Below are 19,601 nucleotides of genomic sequence, written 5' to 3'. Positions count from 1 at the left end.
TGCAGAAGTACGTCGGTGGGCTTAACCTAACTCACTGTCCCAAACTTCCGCGACATCGGAGAATAAATGCGCCTTTTATGGGCCCAAAACCTTAAATCGAGAGATCGGTCTATATGGCACCTATATCCAAATCTGGACCGATCTGGGCCAAATTGAAGAAGGATGTCGAAGGGCCTGACATAACTCGCTGTCTCAAATTTCAGTAAAATCAGATAATAAATGTGGCTTTTATGGGCCTAAGACCCTAAATCGGCGGATCGGTCTATATGGGGGCTATATCAAGATAGAGTCTGATATAGCCCATCTTCAAACTTAACCTGCTTATGGCCAAAAAAGAATCTATGCAAAGTTTCAGCTCAATATCTCCATTTTTAAAGACTGTAGCGCGATTTCAACAGACAGACGGACGGACATGTCGATTTTTACGCTGATCAAGAATGTATATACTTTATAGGGTCGGAAATGGATATTTCGATGTGTTGCAAACGGAATGACAAAATGTATATACCCCCATCCTTCAGTGGTGGGTATAAAGACGTATCTGTGCCAAATTTCAGCTCAATAACTCAATTTTTGAAGGCTGTAGAGTGATTACAACAGACGGACGGACGGGCAGACAAAGGGACATCGTTAAATCGTCTTCAAATTTTACGACGATCCGAAATACCTACACTTTGTAGGGTCGGAAATTGATATTTCGATGTGTTGCAAACGGAATGACTAAATGAATATACCCCCTATCCTACCCGTGGTGGGTATACAAATTATAATCTCCCTAAAAAGACGACTTTTGTCCATGCTCTTTGTGGTAACGGTTAATTTGAAAAAATCTATCTTAACACTTTATCGCTTAGCATCTACCGTTAGCTATTTTTCAGCCAAGTATAGATGTCACTTTAAGCCAATATTTATTAATATGTCTGTATGATCATTACGATTTGAGCATCTTGTACAACAAATAACACACACACACACATTTTGTATTTCCTCATGCGGTTCTCTAATTAAAAAAACAAATGAACCATAATTTTTCAAAGATTCCCAGTACTTATCGGCAATAAAAGTGAGGAGGCAACAACAAACACACCAAGTCAGGTGGAGTCATCGTAGTCGCAGTTGTCGATGACGTCCTAGGTGTGCACACACTGCCCGCTCAAGTGCCCCAATGGTAATTTAAAACTGATCATTGTCGCATATCGGAAAAAAAGGCAAACAAATCAACGAACGAAAGCTTTTCAGACATGGACATATAACGCCATTTGAAATTGATGACTATTTGAAGAGTAAGCGAAATAAAAAAAAATTTACAAAGATATCGGAAAAACGATACTTCGCCATTCGTAAAGCAACACAGGTTTGGCCATTGCCTCAGTTTAGATTTCATGTGAGTTGCAACCGCCTTGTGGTCATTAATACTGGAATTGCATTTTTGTTTTTGATTGGGAGAAGAAAGCAAAAACAGCAAAAATTGCCATTCGACCGACCACTATGATAGTTTTGCCAAAGAAGAGTGCTGTGCGCTCCCCTATAAGAAAAATTATGGTCTATCATTTGTTATGTGTACCACGACAGTTATGTTGTCTTGTAGTAACACGAATATCGGCACCCGATATAATTTCAAAATCTATGGATTTCCTGTACATCACAGAGAAATACTTACTCTGGTAGACAGCAGGACAGTGAAGAGTGGTGGACAAGCGAAATGGCATTTAAATAAACAGCTTCCATTTCTTTATAACTGAGTCAATTGATTATTTGTGTTGGCTGTAAAGTTGTAAGGAGCTTTAGTTAAGTTGAATTTGGCAACAATTTTATAGAGCTCTCATAGAAAAAGGTCTGCCGATTATGGAAAACACAGTCTGCTAACTGTGAAGTCAATTTTTCAGTTAGAAAGGCCATAGTTGCGCTGTAATAGCTAAATGTTGGCAATTTCAGACCAGCAGGCCTGAAAAGTCCGTTTTGTGCCGAAAATAATAAAAAATAAAATAAAAGTAAACTAAAACAAAATAAAATAAAATACAATGAAATAAAATAAAAATAAGTAAAATAAATAAAAAAAATAAAACAAAAACGTGCTAAGTTCGGCCGGGCCGAATCTTATATACCCTCGACCATGGATCGCATTTGTCGAGTTCTTTTCCCGGCATCTCTTCTTAGGCGAAAAAGGATATAAGAAAAGATTTGATCTGCTCTTAGAGCGATATCAAGAAATGGTCCGGTTTGGACCACAATTATATTATATGTTGGAGACATGTGTAAAATGTCAGCCAATTCGAGAAGAATTGCGTCCTTTGGGGGCTCAAGAAGTAAAATAGAGAGAACGATTTATATGGGAGCTGTATCGGGCTATAGACCGATTCAAACCGTAATATAACACGTATGTTGATGGTCATGAGAGGATCCGTCGTACAAAATTTCAGGCAAATCGGATAATAATTGCGACCTCTAGAGGCTCAAGAAGTCAAGATCCCAGATCGGTTTATATGGCAGCTACATCAGGTTATGAACCGATTTGAACCATACTTGACACTATAGTTGGATATCATAACAAAACGCGTCGGGCAAAATTTCATTCCAATCGGATAAGAATTGCGCACTCTAGAGGCCCAAGAAGTCAAAACCCAAGATAGGTTTATATGACAGCTATATCAGGTTATGGACCGATTTGAACCATACTTGGCACAGTTGTTGGATATCATAACAAATCACGTCGCGCACAATTTCATTCCAATCGGATATGAATTGCGCTCTCTAGAGGCTCAAGAAGTCAAGACCCAAGATCGGTTTATATGACAGCTATATCAGGTTATGGGCCGATTTGAACCATACTTGACACAGTTGTTAGAAAAGGTGGAGCAGACCCTCCCCCTAACCCCAATTTCCAAAAAAGGAGATAGTTGGATCGATTTTAGTAAAATCTGGTTTGCATCCTTATGGTAACCCAAAAACATGATATTGGTATAAAACTTTTGGGGTAAAATTATATGGGGGAACGGCCCACCCCAAAACGGACATGTTTACCAATTGGGTCAATATGGGTATCAAATTAAAAGTATTTATGAGTATAGTACGAATTTGATATAACAATTTGACCCCAAGTGTCAGAGAGCCCACCTCACCCCTCAAAACTGCCCACACATGGCACGTTTACCGAGTGGGTCAGTGTGGGTATCAAACGAAAGGTATTTGGAACTAAACTACGAAATTTTTTTTGTTTGTAATTTGAGGTCAAGTCCCAGGGAGCCAACCCATTCAGAAATGTGGGCCCATCGGGACAACATGGGACTTCAACGAAAGGTATTTAAAAGAAGAATACGAAACTTATATAAAAATTTGAGGTCAATTCCCACCCCAAAATTATTGTCAACAAAGAAGTATGGCCCAATAACGTTGCCGCCATGCAAACCGCACTAAATAGCAATTTTTTGTAGATAAAGTGTGATTCGTGAAGCGCATGAACAAAGGGGCCAATAACGCATATTTTGCTTATTGACGAACCCATTAAGCCAAAAATGAGCCTTGTCACTGAAGATAATTTTGCGACGATGACGCTCTCAAAGTAGCGCTCACCGACTGCAAAATTTCGATAGTAAATTTTTATGATTTGCAAACGTATTTTGTCCGTGTACTTTACCATGATGAAGAAGAGTTGACTGTGACAAAATTTTATTATTTAGAATATTATATTTTTCAAAAATGTAGCGCACACAAAACTTTTAAAAATTCTGTTTTTTTAGAAAAATTTGGACAGAACTTTTTTAGAACATTTGTTGAACATTTTTATTTTATAAACCATCAAGGATTCTGCCAAAAATATTCACAAAATCAAGTATGTTGTAAAGCATAAATTTGCTCTATGTAATAAATTTCAGCCAAAACGGGCAACAATTAAAGCATATTGAAACCATAAAATCGAGAGATTGGTTTATATGAAAGCTGTACTAGGTTATAGACTGATTTGGGCCGTACTTAATTGCTGGAAGTCCAAACAGAACACTATGTGCAAAATTTCAACCCAATAGAATCATAAGGGCTCAAGAAGTCAAGTCGAAGGACCACATTATATGGCAGCTATATCCATTTTTGAACCGATATGGCCCATTTGATATACCCTTACGACTTACATTATGAAGAATCTGTGCAAAATTTCAATGGGCTAGCTTTAACCGTTCGACCGCTATCATGATTGTGACAATCAGACAAGCGCAAACTTGTTCCCTACTTGGAATAACAAAATATCGGTTGTAGTAACGGAGTTTATAGAATGCATATTGATTTTCTAATATCACTTACAACACCTCAAACTAACACCTTGTCATGCTGTTAAATATCTTAAAAATTTTTTAAATTTTCCCATTCGCAATTTTCAATATAGCCCAACACGTTCAATGACACGTTCCTGCAATTACAAAAAATTGCCAGCTATTTTTTTCGAAGCTTAAATTTAAAACACATTACAGAAGTAAAAACAGAAACAGCAACAACAACACCTAATAAAAATTACAATGACAATTATGTGCAAAACAAATTTTTGAGCCACTGACGAAGCAAAAGGTGCAACCACAATAGTACAATCCCATACAAAAATTGCCACATCTATGTATCGTATGTAGTAGCCCCATTAGAAGGAACACCAAATAACAACCCAGCCAGGCAGTCAGCCAACATGGAGCTAGCTCTAAAGAAACCATATTCAAGTTTCAGTAGAAATTTCAGTATTTACGTCGTAGAGTGGGGGGGGGGGGGGGGCTCATGTTGAAATAACAGGCAACCACACAACAAACACCACCAATCAATTACCCATAATTGCAACAAACCGACCAGAACAACAACTATGACAACATCCCTCCATTAAATAACGAAAAACAAAAAGATTTCAAAATTTTTATATTGTTTTTTTTTTGACGAAATCCCAATTGCCAATGGAAAACAGCATGTAATGATTTGTTGGTTTCAGCATTTTTTTTATTATTTTTGTAATTTTTTTTATATTTATTTCGATTCTATTGTTGAAGTGTCGTAACAAATCAAAATGTGAACGTTAAGCCATTGCCACATATAAATGCGTTTTTTTTGTATTATTGAGGTGAAATATATGAGTGACCTGGTATTGGGTAATGGCGGTTGGTGTTGTAGCAGGAAAACTTCAATAAAAATTGGAAACATTCATCTCTATTGATATTATTTTTGTAATTGTATATGAAATTCAAGAATATTACAATAGTTGGAAAAATTTTATTTTAGAAAAAAAACCTGAAAATTTTAAATATTTACAAGGAAAAATGATTTTCAAACTAAATTTTTACTCGTTAAGTTTGATTCAATTAAAAAATGTACCCAAAAATTGGGAAAATTAGATAATCGAGCAACAACCATACAACAAGTTCTCACATTGGATTTTCTGAAATGATTTCACTATGGTATGGTTTACATGAAAAACGACCCCAAAATAATACCTCAAGGTTTGGCTTTGAGAAAGTGTACTCAAAATTGGCATTGTAAGATAATCGAGGCAATGTCCTCAAACTACCACTCACATTGAATTATCTGAGATAATTTCGTCAAAGTTTAGTTTTCCTTAAATATGTCCTCAAAATTAGACCAGAAAAGTGTTTAAGTCTATTTTGAAAGAAAATATCCTCAAAAATTTAGAAAATGTCCCCAAAATTAGACCTCAAAGTCTATGTTTTAAGAAAATGTCCTCAAAACTGAGAAAATGGCCCCAATATTAGACCTCAAAGTTTAGCTTTGAGAAAATGTCCTCAAAACTGAGAAAATGGCCCCAATATTAGACCTAAAAGTCTATGTTTTGAGAAATTTTCAAATCGAGGCAATGTCTTCAAAACTACCACTCACATTGGATTATTTGAGATGTTTTCGTCAAAGCTTAGTTCATAAATATGTCCTCAAAATTAGAATTGAAAATTTTTAAAGTCTATGTTTTAAGAATATGTCCTCAAAACTGAGAAAATGCCCCCAAAATTAGACCTCAAAGTTTAGCTTTGAGAAAATGTCCTCAAAATTGGCATTGTAAGATAATCGAGGCAATTTCCTCAAAACTACCACTCACATTAGATTATCTGATATGTTTCGTCAAAATTAGTTTTCCTTAAACATGTCCTCAAAATTAAACCAGAAAATGATTGAAATCTATGTTTGAAGAAAATGTTCTCAAAACTGAGAAAATGTCCCCAAAATTAGACCTCAAAGTTTAGCTTTGAGAAATTGTCCTCAAAATTGGCGTTGTAATATATTCGAAGCAATATCCTCAAAACTACCACTCACATTAGATTATCTGATATGTTTCGTCAAAACTTAGTTTTCCTTAAACATATCTCAAAATTAACCTGCAAATGTTTGAGATTTATGTTTTGGGAAAATGTCCCCAAAATTAGACCTCCAAGTTTAGCTTTGAAAAAATTTCCTCAAAATTGGCATTGTAAGATAATCGAGGCAATATCCTCAAAACTACCACTCACATTGGATTATCTGAGATGATTTCGTCAAAGCTTAGTTTTCTCTAAATATGTCCTAAAAATAAGATCTGAAAATGTTTGTGATCTATGTTTTGAGAAAATGTCCTCGAAACTGAGAAAATGTGCCCAAAATTAGATCTCAAATTTTTTCAAATTGGAAAATTTCCTTAAAATTAGGAATTAAGATCGTCGAAGCAATGTACTCAAAATAGTTCTCACATTTAACTAACCGATATAATTCCCTCAAAGTTTGTTTTCCCAGCAAATGTACTCAAAATTAGAACAAAAATTTTATCGCAAAATTTTGCTATGCGAAAATGTCCTTAAAACTAGAAATTAAGATAATCGTGACAATTTCTTCAGGAGTAGGGCTAATTCACTATTAATACCGTATGGTAACGAAGAGAACACTTTTGGTAATACTTTTCCTTTCGGTGTCAACAGTAAGCCTACGTCGATGTACTAAATTTTTTGTGGTTGCCTTTCTAATATTCCACTCTCACATCAATACCTAAGTATATCAGGCTTCCGTCATCTGTTGGAAAAAGCCCTTGTAAATTGAAGAGCCCTTATTAGGGCTTTTGAAGGCTGTACCTCTAGCTTGTTATTTACAAAAATCTTCAATTGATTATAGCTCTATCTTCTAAAAACCACTCCTACCACCACCTTGATGTTTCTCAGTGGATATCAAAATATTTAATGACTGCAATTTATTAAACAATAGAAGCAGCCGTTTTTTTATTCGTTGATTTTATTGATTCAACACACAATGAGACACAATGGCATAGCGTTAATTGTGATAATTGTTGCAGTGTTTGATCGGCAGGTCGGTCGACCTGTTGTCTCGCTTTATAGCCTCCTTCAACAAATGGTGTGGTCATTACATTCAATGTTGCCCAGCTGGCAATGGCTGTCATTCAGTCAATCATTCGCTCATGCAATCACGCTATCATATTGGAGACAAGTTTTTTTTTCAATTTTTTGAAAATTTCGATGGTACCGCCAGCTAATATGCGATGAAACTATAATAAACGAAAAATATTAATCAATTAGAAACGCTTGCCATTGTGATTTTGTAAACGCATCGAAAATGCTCGCACTCCATGTTACTGCCCTGTATAACTCTTGCTGGCCTAATGATTGGTGTTGAGTCAACATTAACGGCAGCCACACAAATAAGTGATTTATAAAACGGAAATGCGGCATAAACAGTAAATACATGATAGTTGAATAACATTGAAGTTAGTTAGAAGTCTATAGCAGACTTATGTTGTTAGTATACGCTCGAAGAATATTGTTTGTCATGAAATAGAAAATAGTATGCGAAATGAAAGCGTCAGAGATTAAACTTAAAAGAAAGAAGAGTTTTAATCATACTGTAGCGCCATCTTTGGAAATCCTGATAATAAAACATTTCATATCAAATTGCGTCCAAACCGGTTGAAAATTATACCAATTACATCTTACAAAAAATCTGATCCGATGTTTGCCAAAATTCATAACCCATGCCTTTGGGCTATAAAAGTAATATGTGGAAAATTTCGAGATGATTTGATGGAAGATGCGATCTCCACCTTGAATACAATAAAAAAAGACAGACGGACAAACGTTACAGGAAGAATACGTGGACAGACTGATACGGATTTTATAGCCACCACCATAAGATGGTGGTATACTTATCTAGTCATTACATTTGTAACATCGAAATATTGATCTGAGACCCAACAAAGTATATAAATTTGTGATCGTCTTGACATTTTTAGTTCATTTAGCCATGTCCATACTTCCGTCTGTCTGCCAAAAGCACGTTAACTTTCGAAGGAGTAATGATAGGTGATTCAAATTTTGCATAAATACTTCTTATTACTGCTGATCTTTATGAATTGTAAATGGGCCAAATCAGCCGATGTTTTGGTATAGCTGCCTTATGAACCGATATCGGATTTTGACTTTTTAAGCCTCTAGAGGGCGCAATTCTTATTCGATTTGAATAAAATTTTGCACCAACTGTTTTATTTTGACTTCCAAAAACTCCAAGTATGCCAAGTAAGGTCCAAAGCAGTCAAAACCCTGATATAGCTCCCAAATAAACCGATCTCGGATCTTGACTTTTTGATCCGATAGAGGGCGCAATCATTATCCGATTTAGATGAAATTTTGCGTGAAGTGTTTTGGATTAACCATCAATAACTGAATGGTTCAAATCGGTTCATAACCTGATAATGCTTCCATATAAACCGATATCTAATCCTTGACAATGCAGCCGATAGAGGGCGCAATTGTTATCCAATTTGGCTGAAATTTTGCATGCAGTGTTTTGTTCTAACTTTTAACATCTGCCAACTTCTAACATCTGCGCCAAGTCAAATCGATTCATAACCTTATGTAGCTCTCATATAAACCGATCTCTGATCTTGACTACGTGAGCCTCTAGAGGGCGCAATTATTATCCGATTTGGCTGAAATTTCGCATGAGGTGTTTTGGCTTTACCATCAACATCTGCAACAAGTATAGCCTACGTCGGTTTACAACCTGATGTAGTTCCCATGTAAACCGATCTCCCGATTGCACTTCATGAGCCTCTAGAGGGATCAATTCTTATCCGATTTGGCTGAAATTTGCCACAACGACTGTATGACCTTTAAAATACGTGTTAAATATGGCCTGAATCGGTCTATAACCTGATATAAATGCCATATAAACAGAGCTCCCAATTTTTTTTCTTGATCCACTATAGGGAGCAATTCGTATCCGATTTGGCTGAAATTTTAGGTACTGAATTCCACTTTGGTCTTTAACAGCCAAACCAAGTTAGTGCAATCTTGGTTTAGTTGGAATAGCTGGCAATTATTATTCATTATGCTTTTTTTGTCTATAAGGAGTTTTAGGCCAAAGAATTTGACAAATATTATCCATGGAGGAGGGTATGTAGGATTCGGTCCGGCCGAACTAAGCATGCTGTTACTTGTTTTATTTAACACGTAAATATTTCATTTGTTGGTCAATTTTATGGTGGGGCCAAAATACTTATTTGGATTTCATAGAAATCACTACAATCAACTTTGAACGTAATGTCGGCACTGGTTATCGTTAACCGATCGTCACAGTACTTCGTATTTAAGGATATGCCCTTGCTTCTTTGCAAAAAAAATCCCCTTTTATAAGGTGGGACAAACTTAGGTAAATATATTCTTGATCGTCGTATAAGTCTTAGACGATAAAACTATGCCTGTCCGTCTGTCTACCTATCTACTGAAGTCTCGCTAAAGTCTTAAAAAATTAAGACATTGAGCTGAAACTTTACACAGGTTCCTTTTTTCGTCCATAGGCCAGTTAATTTTGAAGATGGTTAATTGGATCTTTATCTTGATATAGCCCTCATATAAACCGATCTCACGATTTGAAACCTTAGGCCCCTAAAAGCTGTGTTTATTACCCGATTTGGCTGAAATTTGGCACAATGATTTGTGTTTAGATCTCCTATATCTGTGCTGAATATGGTAAAAATGGAAATTGTTCTTAATACAACCGCCATATTCACCGATATCCTGAGTTAAAGTCTCAGGCCCATAAAAGCCACATTTATTGCCCGATTTCACTGACCATTTTTGGGTATAGTCCCCATATAGACCGATCTCCTGATGATAGGTCTTCTACCCATAAATAGCTTACCTACTCTACGATTTTGCTGAAATTAAATACACTTAGCTGAGTTAAACCCTTACACATCTTCCCTGAATATAATGCAGATAGGATCATATGTGGATACAGCTGCCATACAAATCGATCTCCCGATACATCGATATCCTGAGTTATCGATCTCCCGATATGTGGATACAGCTGCCATACAAATCGATCTCCCGATTTTGTTGAAATTTGAACGGTGAATTGCGGCGAGTTCGGTCTATATCGGACCAATTGTCGATATAGCTGCTGCAGGTTCATAATGGTGTATATTTCACCAGGTTAAAAAAAAAATATTTTTTATATATACTCGAGGTGTTAGGTCCCCAAGTTTGGCCCGGCCAAATTTAATGTTTTTTTTGGACAGAATCCATGTTTGTGGATTCCCAAGATTCGACCAGCCTAGCACGGTTTTGCTTGTTTGTTTCCTAGTCTGACTAAAAAAAACTGCTCATTGCTTTTTTTTTAAACATCTACATTCTTTGTACTTTCAAAAACTATATTTTAACTGTTAATATTCTTCGAGTGTAACCTGTTGCGCATTACACATTACAGTGTAGTAGCACTGGTGACCTACATAACAAAACTATTAATAAAAAGTATTTATTACATACTCATATGACACACTGTATCCTCTTAATTGATTTAGTTTCTTTTTTAAACATCCATAAATTGTTAGATAATATGTTCAAGTGTGAGTGAATGAAAATGACCAGCTATCTATAACGAAAGCCCATATGACCATATACTATCAAGCTGTAGGGTTATTATCTATTTAAAAGAATGCATTATGCAATTGTTAGTCATTAGATAAACAATACAAGTCTCAGGGTTATAATAATTTGATATCTTTTTTTAACTATTCACATGTTCTCATTCTTACTTAAATGTATTAATATTTTTCATTGATATTAACTTTTTCCCTTTTTCATTCTTCTTTACAGATACCAAAATGTCATCAATATTTATAACCAGCTGATATGCTTCATTAGCTGATTGTTTTTATATTTACTGACCACACATTGGGCGCTACTGTTTTGGTTTGAAGCAACCATAGTTTGCTTTTCCATTACCTTTTACGAGCGCATCAACTTTAGTCTTCCTCCTTTTTTTTTGGAAGAGAGGCGGCATTTTTATTGCTAAATATCCTCCAAGTGATATTCGTTTGTAATTAAAAACTCCAAAAGAAAAAGTAGCACTAAAACTGAATTGGCTTCAGCCTTAGTCTAATACCCATTTCTACATTCATTATCGTCTTAAATAAAAATCCAATGCCATATTTTCCCAATATCAGTAAAATGAGCAACAAAATGAGCAGTAATACATCTTTGGACAATACCTCCGATCAGGATTACAGTGAGTTCCTCAATGAATATCTACTACATACACATTCACCGCATAATGAGCCGGAAATACAATATGAAGGTAAGTAAGGATTTGATGGAGTTTACTTATGAAAGATACGAGGGTGGTGAGAAAAATAGCTGATGTGTAGATGTGAAAAATGGAAAATGTTTTACTAGAATATAAAAAATAAAAAAAAAAATTAAATTTGTTTTTCGCAGAAAAATTTTCCAGAACATTTTCATATGATTTTGATTTTCGAGGAAATTTTTTGTACAATTTTTTAATGAGGTTAGGTTAGCCGACGTATTTCTGAACACAAAAACCGCCCTCGACTGTCGCAGATCTCTCAACGAGATGGCTGAACAGTTCAAAATTCAACTGTTCTGGGTGCTGGGCCACTGTTCAACTGTTCTGGGGCCAGGGAATTGTCAAGCGGATGAGCTTGTGAGACTAGGAACTACCCCACACATTTCAGGGATACTGGAATCGATCTCCGCCTGCAGGACCGTGTTATGGTCAGGCAGTCTAAAACAGACCTCAGTCCCTGGGTTCTTAAAGCAAAACCCCAGGTCCACTCTGTCCTCTAGCTTTGATCCATCCGTGTAACATGATCTGCCAGATGACAATTCTAGGGTTCCGTCAGTCCAAGACTGTGCCACTGGCAACACTGCCCCAAGTGTCGTCTCAGGTATCCGATGGGAAACCTCTTCCCTTCCTTTTAGATTTTCTATCGTCGCCTTGATAATACCGCGATGGTATGAGCTGCTCCCATTCTCAAACCATTCTCCCATTGCCTTAAGTCTCAAAGCCGCAGTGGCTGCCTCACTTTTAATCTGTATGTCAATCGATCGGATATCGAGAATAGTTTCCAGTGCCCCAGTGGGCGAATTTCTCATCGCTCCGCCTATGCCAAGACAACATGTTCTACCCGTTGTATGGTCCTAACATTGCACTTTTTCAGTCCATCAAACTACTGAGGCGTAAGTATGTATTGGTCTAATCAGGCTCCTGATGAGCCAGTGGACTATCCTCGGATTAAGGCCCCATATCGAACCTACGGCCCGTCTACATAGTGCTGAACATCTGTGAGCCTTCTTAGTATGCTCCTGAATGTGACGCTTCCAATTAAGTTTCCTATCCAAGAGTAAGTATTTGACCTTGTCAGATATCGAAATCGTTTTATTGAGGAAACGTGATGCGTCAAATTGGCACACCTTCGTCTTCCTCGTGAACAGGCATATTTCAGCCTTCTCTGGGTTAACATTGAGACCCCTGGGTCTAACCCAGTCATATGCCATATGCAAGACCCTTTCGGCCCTTCTGCATAGCTGGTTCGAATCCCTACCTCTTAGAAGTATTATGACATCGCCTGCATAGCAGACGGGTTCAAATCCCTCCCCAGTCAGCATCCGTAATAGGTTATTTATGGTAGTCACCCAAAGGAGTGGCGATAAAATGCCCCCTTGTGGATTGCCCTGTGCCACTTTCACCCGTATATTTATGTCATGGAACCCGCAAGTTATCCACCTGTTTCTTAGCATATGGTTTATCCAGTCTCTAAGGACCCGGTCCACCCGGTCTTAAGGATTGGATCAATGTGTCGGTCCGCACATAATTAAACGCCCCCTCGATGTAAATGCAAACCGCCAATGTTTACGTCTTGGCATAAAAGGATTCTTCTTGATCAACTTAAAAATCTAAGACTATCTAGACATGTCCGTCCGTCTGAAATCACGCCACAGTCTTTAAACATGGAGATATTGAGCTGAAACTTTGAACAGATTCATTTTTTGTCCATAAGCAGGTTAAGTTCGAAGATGGACTATATCGGACTATATCTTGATATAGCCCCCACATAGATCGATCCGCCGATTTAGGGTCTTAGGCCAATAAAAGCCACATTTTTTTCCGATTTTGCTGAAATTTGGGACAGTGAGTTGTGTTAGGCCCTTCGACATCCTTCGTTAATTTGGCCCGGATCGGTCCAGATTTGGTTATAGCTGTCATATAGACCGATCCGCCGATTTAGGGTCTTAGGCCCATAAAAGCCACATATATTATCTGATTTAGCTAAAATTTGGAACAGTGAGTTGTGTTAGGCTCTTCGAAATCCTTCGATAATTTGGCCTGGATCGGTCCAGATTCGGATATAGCTGCCATATAGACCGATCCGCCGATTTAGGGTCTTGAGCCCATAAAAGACACATTTATTATTCGATTTTGCTGAAATTTGGGACAGTGAGTTGTGTTAGGCCCTTCAACATCTTTCTTCAATTTGGCTTTAATCGCAACAGATTTGGATATAGCTGCCATATAGACCGATCTCTCGATTTAAGGTTTTTGGACCATAAAAGACGCATTTATTGTCCTATGTCGCCGAAATTTGGGACAGTGAGTTAAGTTAAGACCCTTGACATACTTCTGCAATATGCACAGATCGGTTCATATTTGGATATAGCTGCCATATAGACCGATCTCTCGGTTTTAGGTTTTGAGGCCGTAAAAGGCGCATTTGTTGTCCGATGTCGCCGAAATTTGGGACAGTGAGTTGTGTTAGGACCTTGGACATCCTTCTTCAATTTGGCTCAGATCGGTCCAGATTTGGACATAGCTGCCATAAAGATCGATCTCCTGATTTAATGTTTTGGGCCCATAAAAGGCTCATTTATTGTCCAATGTTGCCGAAATTAGGGATAGAGAGTTAAGTTAAGCCCCTCTACATATTTCTGCAATTTGATCTAGATCGATCAAGATTTGCATTTAGCTGCCATATAGACCCATATCTCGATTTAAAGTCTTGGCCCCATAAAAAGCGCATTTATAATCCGATATCACTGAAATTTGACACAGTGACTTATGTTAGGTTTTTCGACATCTATGTTGTATATGGTTCAGATCGGTTTATTTTTATATATAGCTACTCAAAAGGCGAATATTTTGTTATGCACAATTGAACAAAGACTTGTACTTATTAGTAGTTGGTCCAAATCGGAACATAATTCGTTATAACTGCTATGGGACATAAGGTATGCAATTTTCACCGGGTTTTGATGAAAGGTGATTTACGTATATAGCCGACGGGGTGGGTATCCAAAGTTCGGCCCGGCCGAACTAAACTCCGTTTTACTTTTTTTTGCAAATTTAATTTTGCTTAGCAATTTTATCAAAAATTTTTTTTTTTTTAATTTTAAGCATAGGAGAAATCTCCTCTCCAATACCTTACCTTTATGTTTGCAAATTTTTCCAATTTTCAAGGACTTATCGGGTAATTTTACTACCACCCCTCGCATCTTTGGAAGACAATTTAATTAGCAATTAAAATCTTATTTGTATTTTAAACATGTCTTTCTCTCTCTCTTTCTTTATCACATTTTTCCAGAGGGCGAATTTGAAGCTGAATGGCTAATTTCTGCTGGTTTTCCACAATTAACCAAACCATTTGAGCAGGTATGTATCTATCTATGGTCTTGGCCAAATTACTTTACAATTTATGGTCATCTTGTATGGAGCCATAAAGGCCTCCTTGTGACTCTTAAACTAAAATAAAAAAAAAACTTTGCTAAATGCATGAAAATTCATTGACACCAATAGATGAGACAAAAAAGTGATTGCTAGACATAAATTCTTTTGAAAAAATTTTAAAAGTTCCCCCCTGCCTGATATGGGACAATTTGTAGCTAATGACTTTGCGGGCCTATTAGTAGAGGAGCGTTTGTTTGTAGTTTAACAAACTTTATGTCCAAGTAGTCATAAAATTTTGACTTGCATGTCTTGCGCCATTGAGATTAGTTTACTATACTACATAGTGGAATGGAATGTAATGGAGTTAAAATTAAATTTATGTTAGAATTTGATTACACATTAAAGATAAGTTAGTGAGTCTATCGTTAAGAGCATACTGTTTTGAAAAAAATATTAGTACTTAAAAACCACTTGACCAAGTTTCATTTTAATGATTATGTGATTGTTATTTAAATATGAGATGATAAATTCTTAAGGCTGGCCATATTTTTGTGGGTTAACAATTTTTGAAAATATAAAGGAAATAAACAAATTCGATGTTTTTGAAGATATTTAATAACATTTATGTGACTACGCTGTCTTAAATTTAATTTAAGATGTCCTTAAAGGCAAAAGAAAGCATAGGCAGTTTTGCCAAAGCAGTCTAACGATATAGTGAGTTCACTAGTAGGCCAGTTTTAGCACTACTCCGAGCAATTAAAGGAGAGGGAAAAGGGTAAATCCCTAGATTAGAAGATAAAAAAATGGTTGCATATCCAAAAACTACTGCTTGTATGATTAGTATTCTTAGTTAAGACTCCCTTTCAGATGATGAAAGATGGAAAATTGCATCCTACACTGAAAGGAAAATGCTTCATCACATCAGTGGATGGCGTTGCAATAGTGTGTTTTCATTAATTCAATGAAAGTTTTCATAAACATAAAGAATTTTTTCATTAATGCAATGAAAAGTTTCATTACTGTAAATTTTGTCATTTCATGGTTTCATTAAATGAATGAAGCGGAATTCATTGATGGAATGAAAATATCGTTGTCTTAAATAAAAGTAAATTATTTTAATATTGCTATAATGATATATACTACTTCGAGGGTTTAGTATGATTAGTATTCTTAGTTAAGATTCCCTTTAAGCCTTTCAGTTAATGAAAGATGGAAAATTGCATCCTACACTGAAAGGAAAGTGCTTCATCACATCAGTGGATGGCGTTTCAATAGTGTGTTTTCATTAATTCTATGAAAGTATTCATAAATATAAAGAATTTTTTCATTAATGCAATGAAAAGTTTCATTACTGTAAATTTTGTCATTTCATGGTTTCATTAAATGAATGAAGCGGAATTCATTGATGAAATGAAAATATTGTTATCTTAAGTAAAAGTAAATTATTTGAATATTTCTATAATGATATATACTACTGCGAGGGTTTAGTATGATTAGTATTCTTAGTTAAGACTCCCTTTAAGCCTTTCAGTTGATGAAAGATTGAAAATTGCATCCTACACTGATTAGTGCAGTGTATTCATTAGTGTGTTTTCATTAATTCAATGAACATTTTCATAAATACAAGGAAGTTTTTTCATTAATGCAATGTAAAGTTTCATAACTGTAAATTTTGTCATTTCATGGTTTCATTAAATGAAAGAAGCGAGATTCATTGATGGAATGAAAATATTGTTGTCTAAAATAAAAGTAAATTATTTCAACATTGCAATAATGATATATACTACTACGAGGGTTGCCTTTTATATTTCGGAATTTGACAACCCTTGTGTTGCAATTTGCCAACTGACAGCTTTATCGTAAAGCTTGACATTTTTGAGGTTATATGTACTCAGAACGTTTTTTTGCATACGAGCGCTATTTGTGTTTTTTACAGTAACTTAAAAGATTTATCTCGCCCAAAAAATGGAATTAAATTGCGAAAATTTTCCTGCCAATAGTTTTTACAACTTTCGGCGTGGATTAACTCAACAGCAGTGCATCGATGAACTTAAATCAATTTTTGGCGATGAAGCTCCATCAAGGACCAGTGTTTTGTCGATGGTATGGTGAATTCAAGCGAGGTCGTAGTTCACTCCAAGATGAGTTTCGTGAAGGTCGTCCAAAATCAGTTGTTGTTCGTAGAACCATTAATGCTGTGCGCCAACTGATATTGCAAGATAGTCATGTGACCTATCGTGAGATTGTGGCAACCTTAAGCATTAGTGGGACTAGCATACATATAATATTTAATGAAAATTTGACAGTCAAAAAATGTGTTCGCGTTGAATACCACACAATTTGTCAATCGTTAAAGAAAGGGCTCATGTCTATTGGTCGAAATAAATGCTCCAAAAACACGAAACAACTGCATTTTGAGAATAAAAAAAAGTCATCCTGACTTGGCAGGTACGCAAATTGCAAATTTTGCCCATGAACAAGGAACAGGGGCAGTCCGATTCAAGTTTAAGCTCAATGTTAAGGGGTCTCCATTTTATAGCGGAGTCCGAACGGCGTGCCACAGTGCGTAACCTCTTTGAAGAGAAGTTTACATGGCATTGTACCTCACAAATGTTGCCAGCATTAGGTGGGGAAAACCACCGCTAAACATTTTTTCTGATGATCTCGCCAAGATTCGAACCCAGGCGTTCAGCGTCATAAGGAGACATGCCAACCTCTGCGCTATGGTGGCAGGTATGACTTCTTTTTATTCCCTTACGTAAAAAATATAATGAGAGATCAACGTTTTTCGACAGCTGAAGAAGCGATTGATGCGTTCAGAATGCATCTTTTGGAGATTCCACAATTAGAGTGGCAAAAGTGCTTCGAAAATTGGTTCAAACGCATGCAAAATTTTATAGATCTTAATGGGAAATATTTTGAAAAACAATAAATCGATTTTCCATGATTAATATTTGTTTTTGTGTTCCCTACCTGAAATATAAAAGGCAAACCTCGTGTATGGTGATCACTGAATGCTGACCACAATAAAAACACTGTCCAAAATATCCCTGTTGACAAATACAAATCCCATGAATCGTAGTGCAAACGGATTATGGAGATTATCTCAAATCAAGAGGATTTGAGCTCTAGCGTAAACGAGGTTTTAATCTCCTTTGTACACTCCAAGAATGTTCGTGACCCCAATGACCAGTTTGCTGTCCGTAATTATGTAGATACTATTCGTCCTCACATTAACAACATACCACCGCAGATCATATTATGCTCAGCCAGCCGGAAATAGATCTCATTCCCTGGGTTCGCAATGTAAACACCCACAATTGAATTATACAAAGTACTCTAGTGAGCGTGGTCCTTAGCGCCCCTCTAATGCCAAGACAACATGTTCTCTATCTCCATCTTTATCTCCATATTATTAAAGTGTATGTAAGTGTTGGTCAAACCATGCTCCTGTAGAGCCGAATCCGAATCTCCCCATACGATTTTCGTTGTCCTACCGGTCGTTTCGCTGTTCCTCAGTGTTATATGCGCGTTCGTCGCTCACGCCCTTAACATAGACTGCGTCGCCCCGAAAAGCTACGAGTTAATCAAGTTTATTGACGGCAGTCCTATGGCCTTCATTTTCAAATCGTCAGCTCTTTCATTCCCCCATACTGCACTGTGGCCGGGCACCCAAACAATGCGGATCTTGTCATCCGTAGATAAGGCGTTAATCTTCCTCATATACTCCAAGACTGTTCGTGACCTTACAGTCTTGGTTATTATTGCTCTGATGGCTAGTTGACTATCTTTAAAGATGTTCACACTCTACGTTCTTGCATTAATTATTGTCAAGTAGTCGAAAACAGACCTCAGTCCCTGGGTTCTCAGTATAGACCCCCAGATACATTTGTGTAGCATGATCTTCCAGATAGCAATACCAAAGGTTCGTCAATCCAAGACTGTGCCTTTGACAGAGGTGTCACGCACTCGACCTCTAGTGTCATCTTAGATATTCGATCGGAAACCTCTTCTATTCCATACAGGTTTCCTATCGTCGTCTCGATTGTACCGCGATAGCATGACCTACTCTCAATCCATTCTCTCATCGTCTTTAGTCTCATAGCCGCTGTAGGTGTCTCACACTTAATCTGTATGTCTAGGGGTTGGATATTTACATAGGCTCCAGTGCCTAGTGAGCATGGTCCTTATCGCTCCGCTTATGCCAAGACAACATATTCTCTGAATGTTGTATTAACCCCACGTTGCATTTTTTTTCCATCGCAGTTCACCAAATTACTGTGGCGTATGTAAATATTGATCTAATTACGTTTCTTCAGAGCGAGTGGACTATCCTCGCATTCAAGCCCCATTTCGAGCCCACGACCCGTCTGCATAGTGCCCAACATCTGTGAGCCTTCTCGCTATGCTCTTAAATGTGTCCATTCCAATTCTGTTTCCTGTTCAAGATCGCTAATAAGTATTTGATCTCGTCAGATATCGAAATCGTTCTATTAAGGAAATATGGTATGTCCAATGGTCCAATTCTTTCCATTGCCTAATATAGCTCCAATATAAACCGATCTCCCGATTTGACTTCTTGAGCCTCTAGAGGGCGTAACACTTATCCAATATGGCTGAAATTTAGAACG

General features: G+C 36.9%; 1 protein-coding gene across 1 annotated transcript in view; it reads left to right on the top strand.

Annotated features, from left to right (window-relative positions):
- The window catches only part of LOC106088921 (rho GTPase-activating protein conundrum), a 279,060-nt gene that overhangs the window by 237,382 nt on the left and 22,077 nt on the right, over nucleotides 1–19,601 (top strand). The window contains exons 5-6 of the mRNA XM_059370538.1: nucleotides 11,106–11,586; nucleotides 14,888–14,955. Coding sequence (XP_059226521.1) covers nucleotides 11,433–11,586; nucleotides 14,888–14,955 — 222 coding nt within the window. The 5' untranslated portion in view covers nucleotides 11,106–11,432. The remainder of the gene's footprint in view (nucleotides 1–11,105; nucleotides 11,587–14,887; nucleotides 14,956–19,601) is intronic.

Source organism: Stomoxys calcitrans, chromosome 5 (genome assembly GCF_963082655.1).
Source record: "Stomoxys calcitrans chromosome 5, idStoCalc2.1, whole genome shotgun sequence".
Lineage (NCBI taxonomy): Eukaryota > Metazoa > Arthropoda > Insecta > Diptera > Muscidae > Stomoxys > Stomoxys calcitrans.
This window is presented reverse-complemented; position numbering and strand designations above follow the sequence as displayed.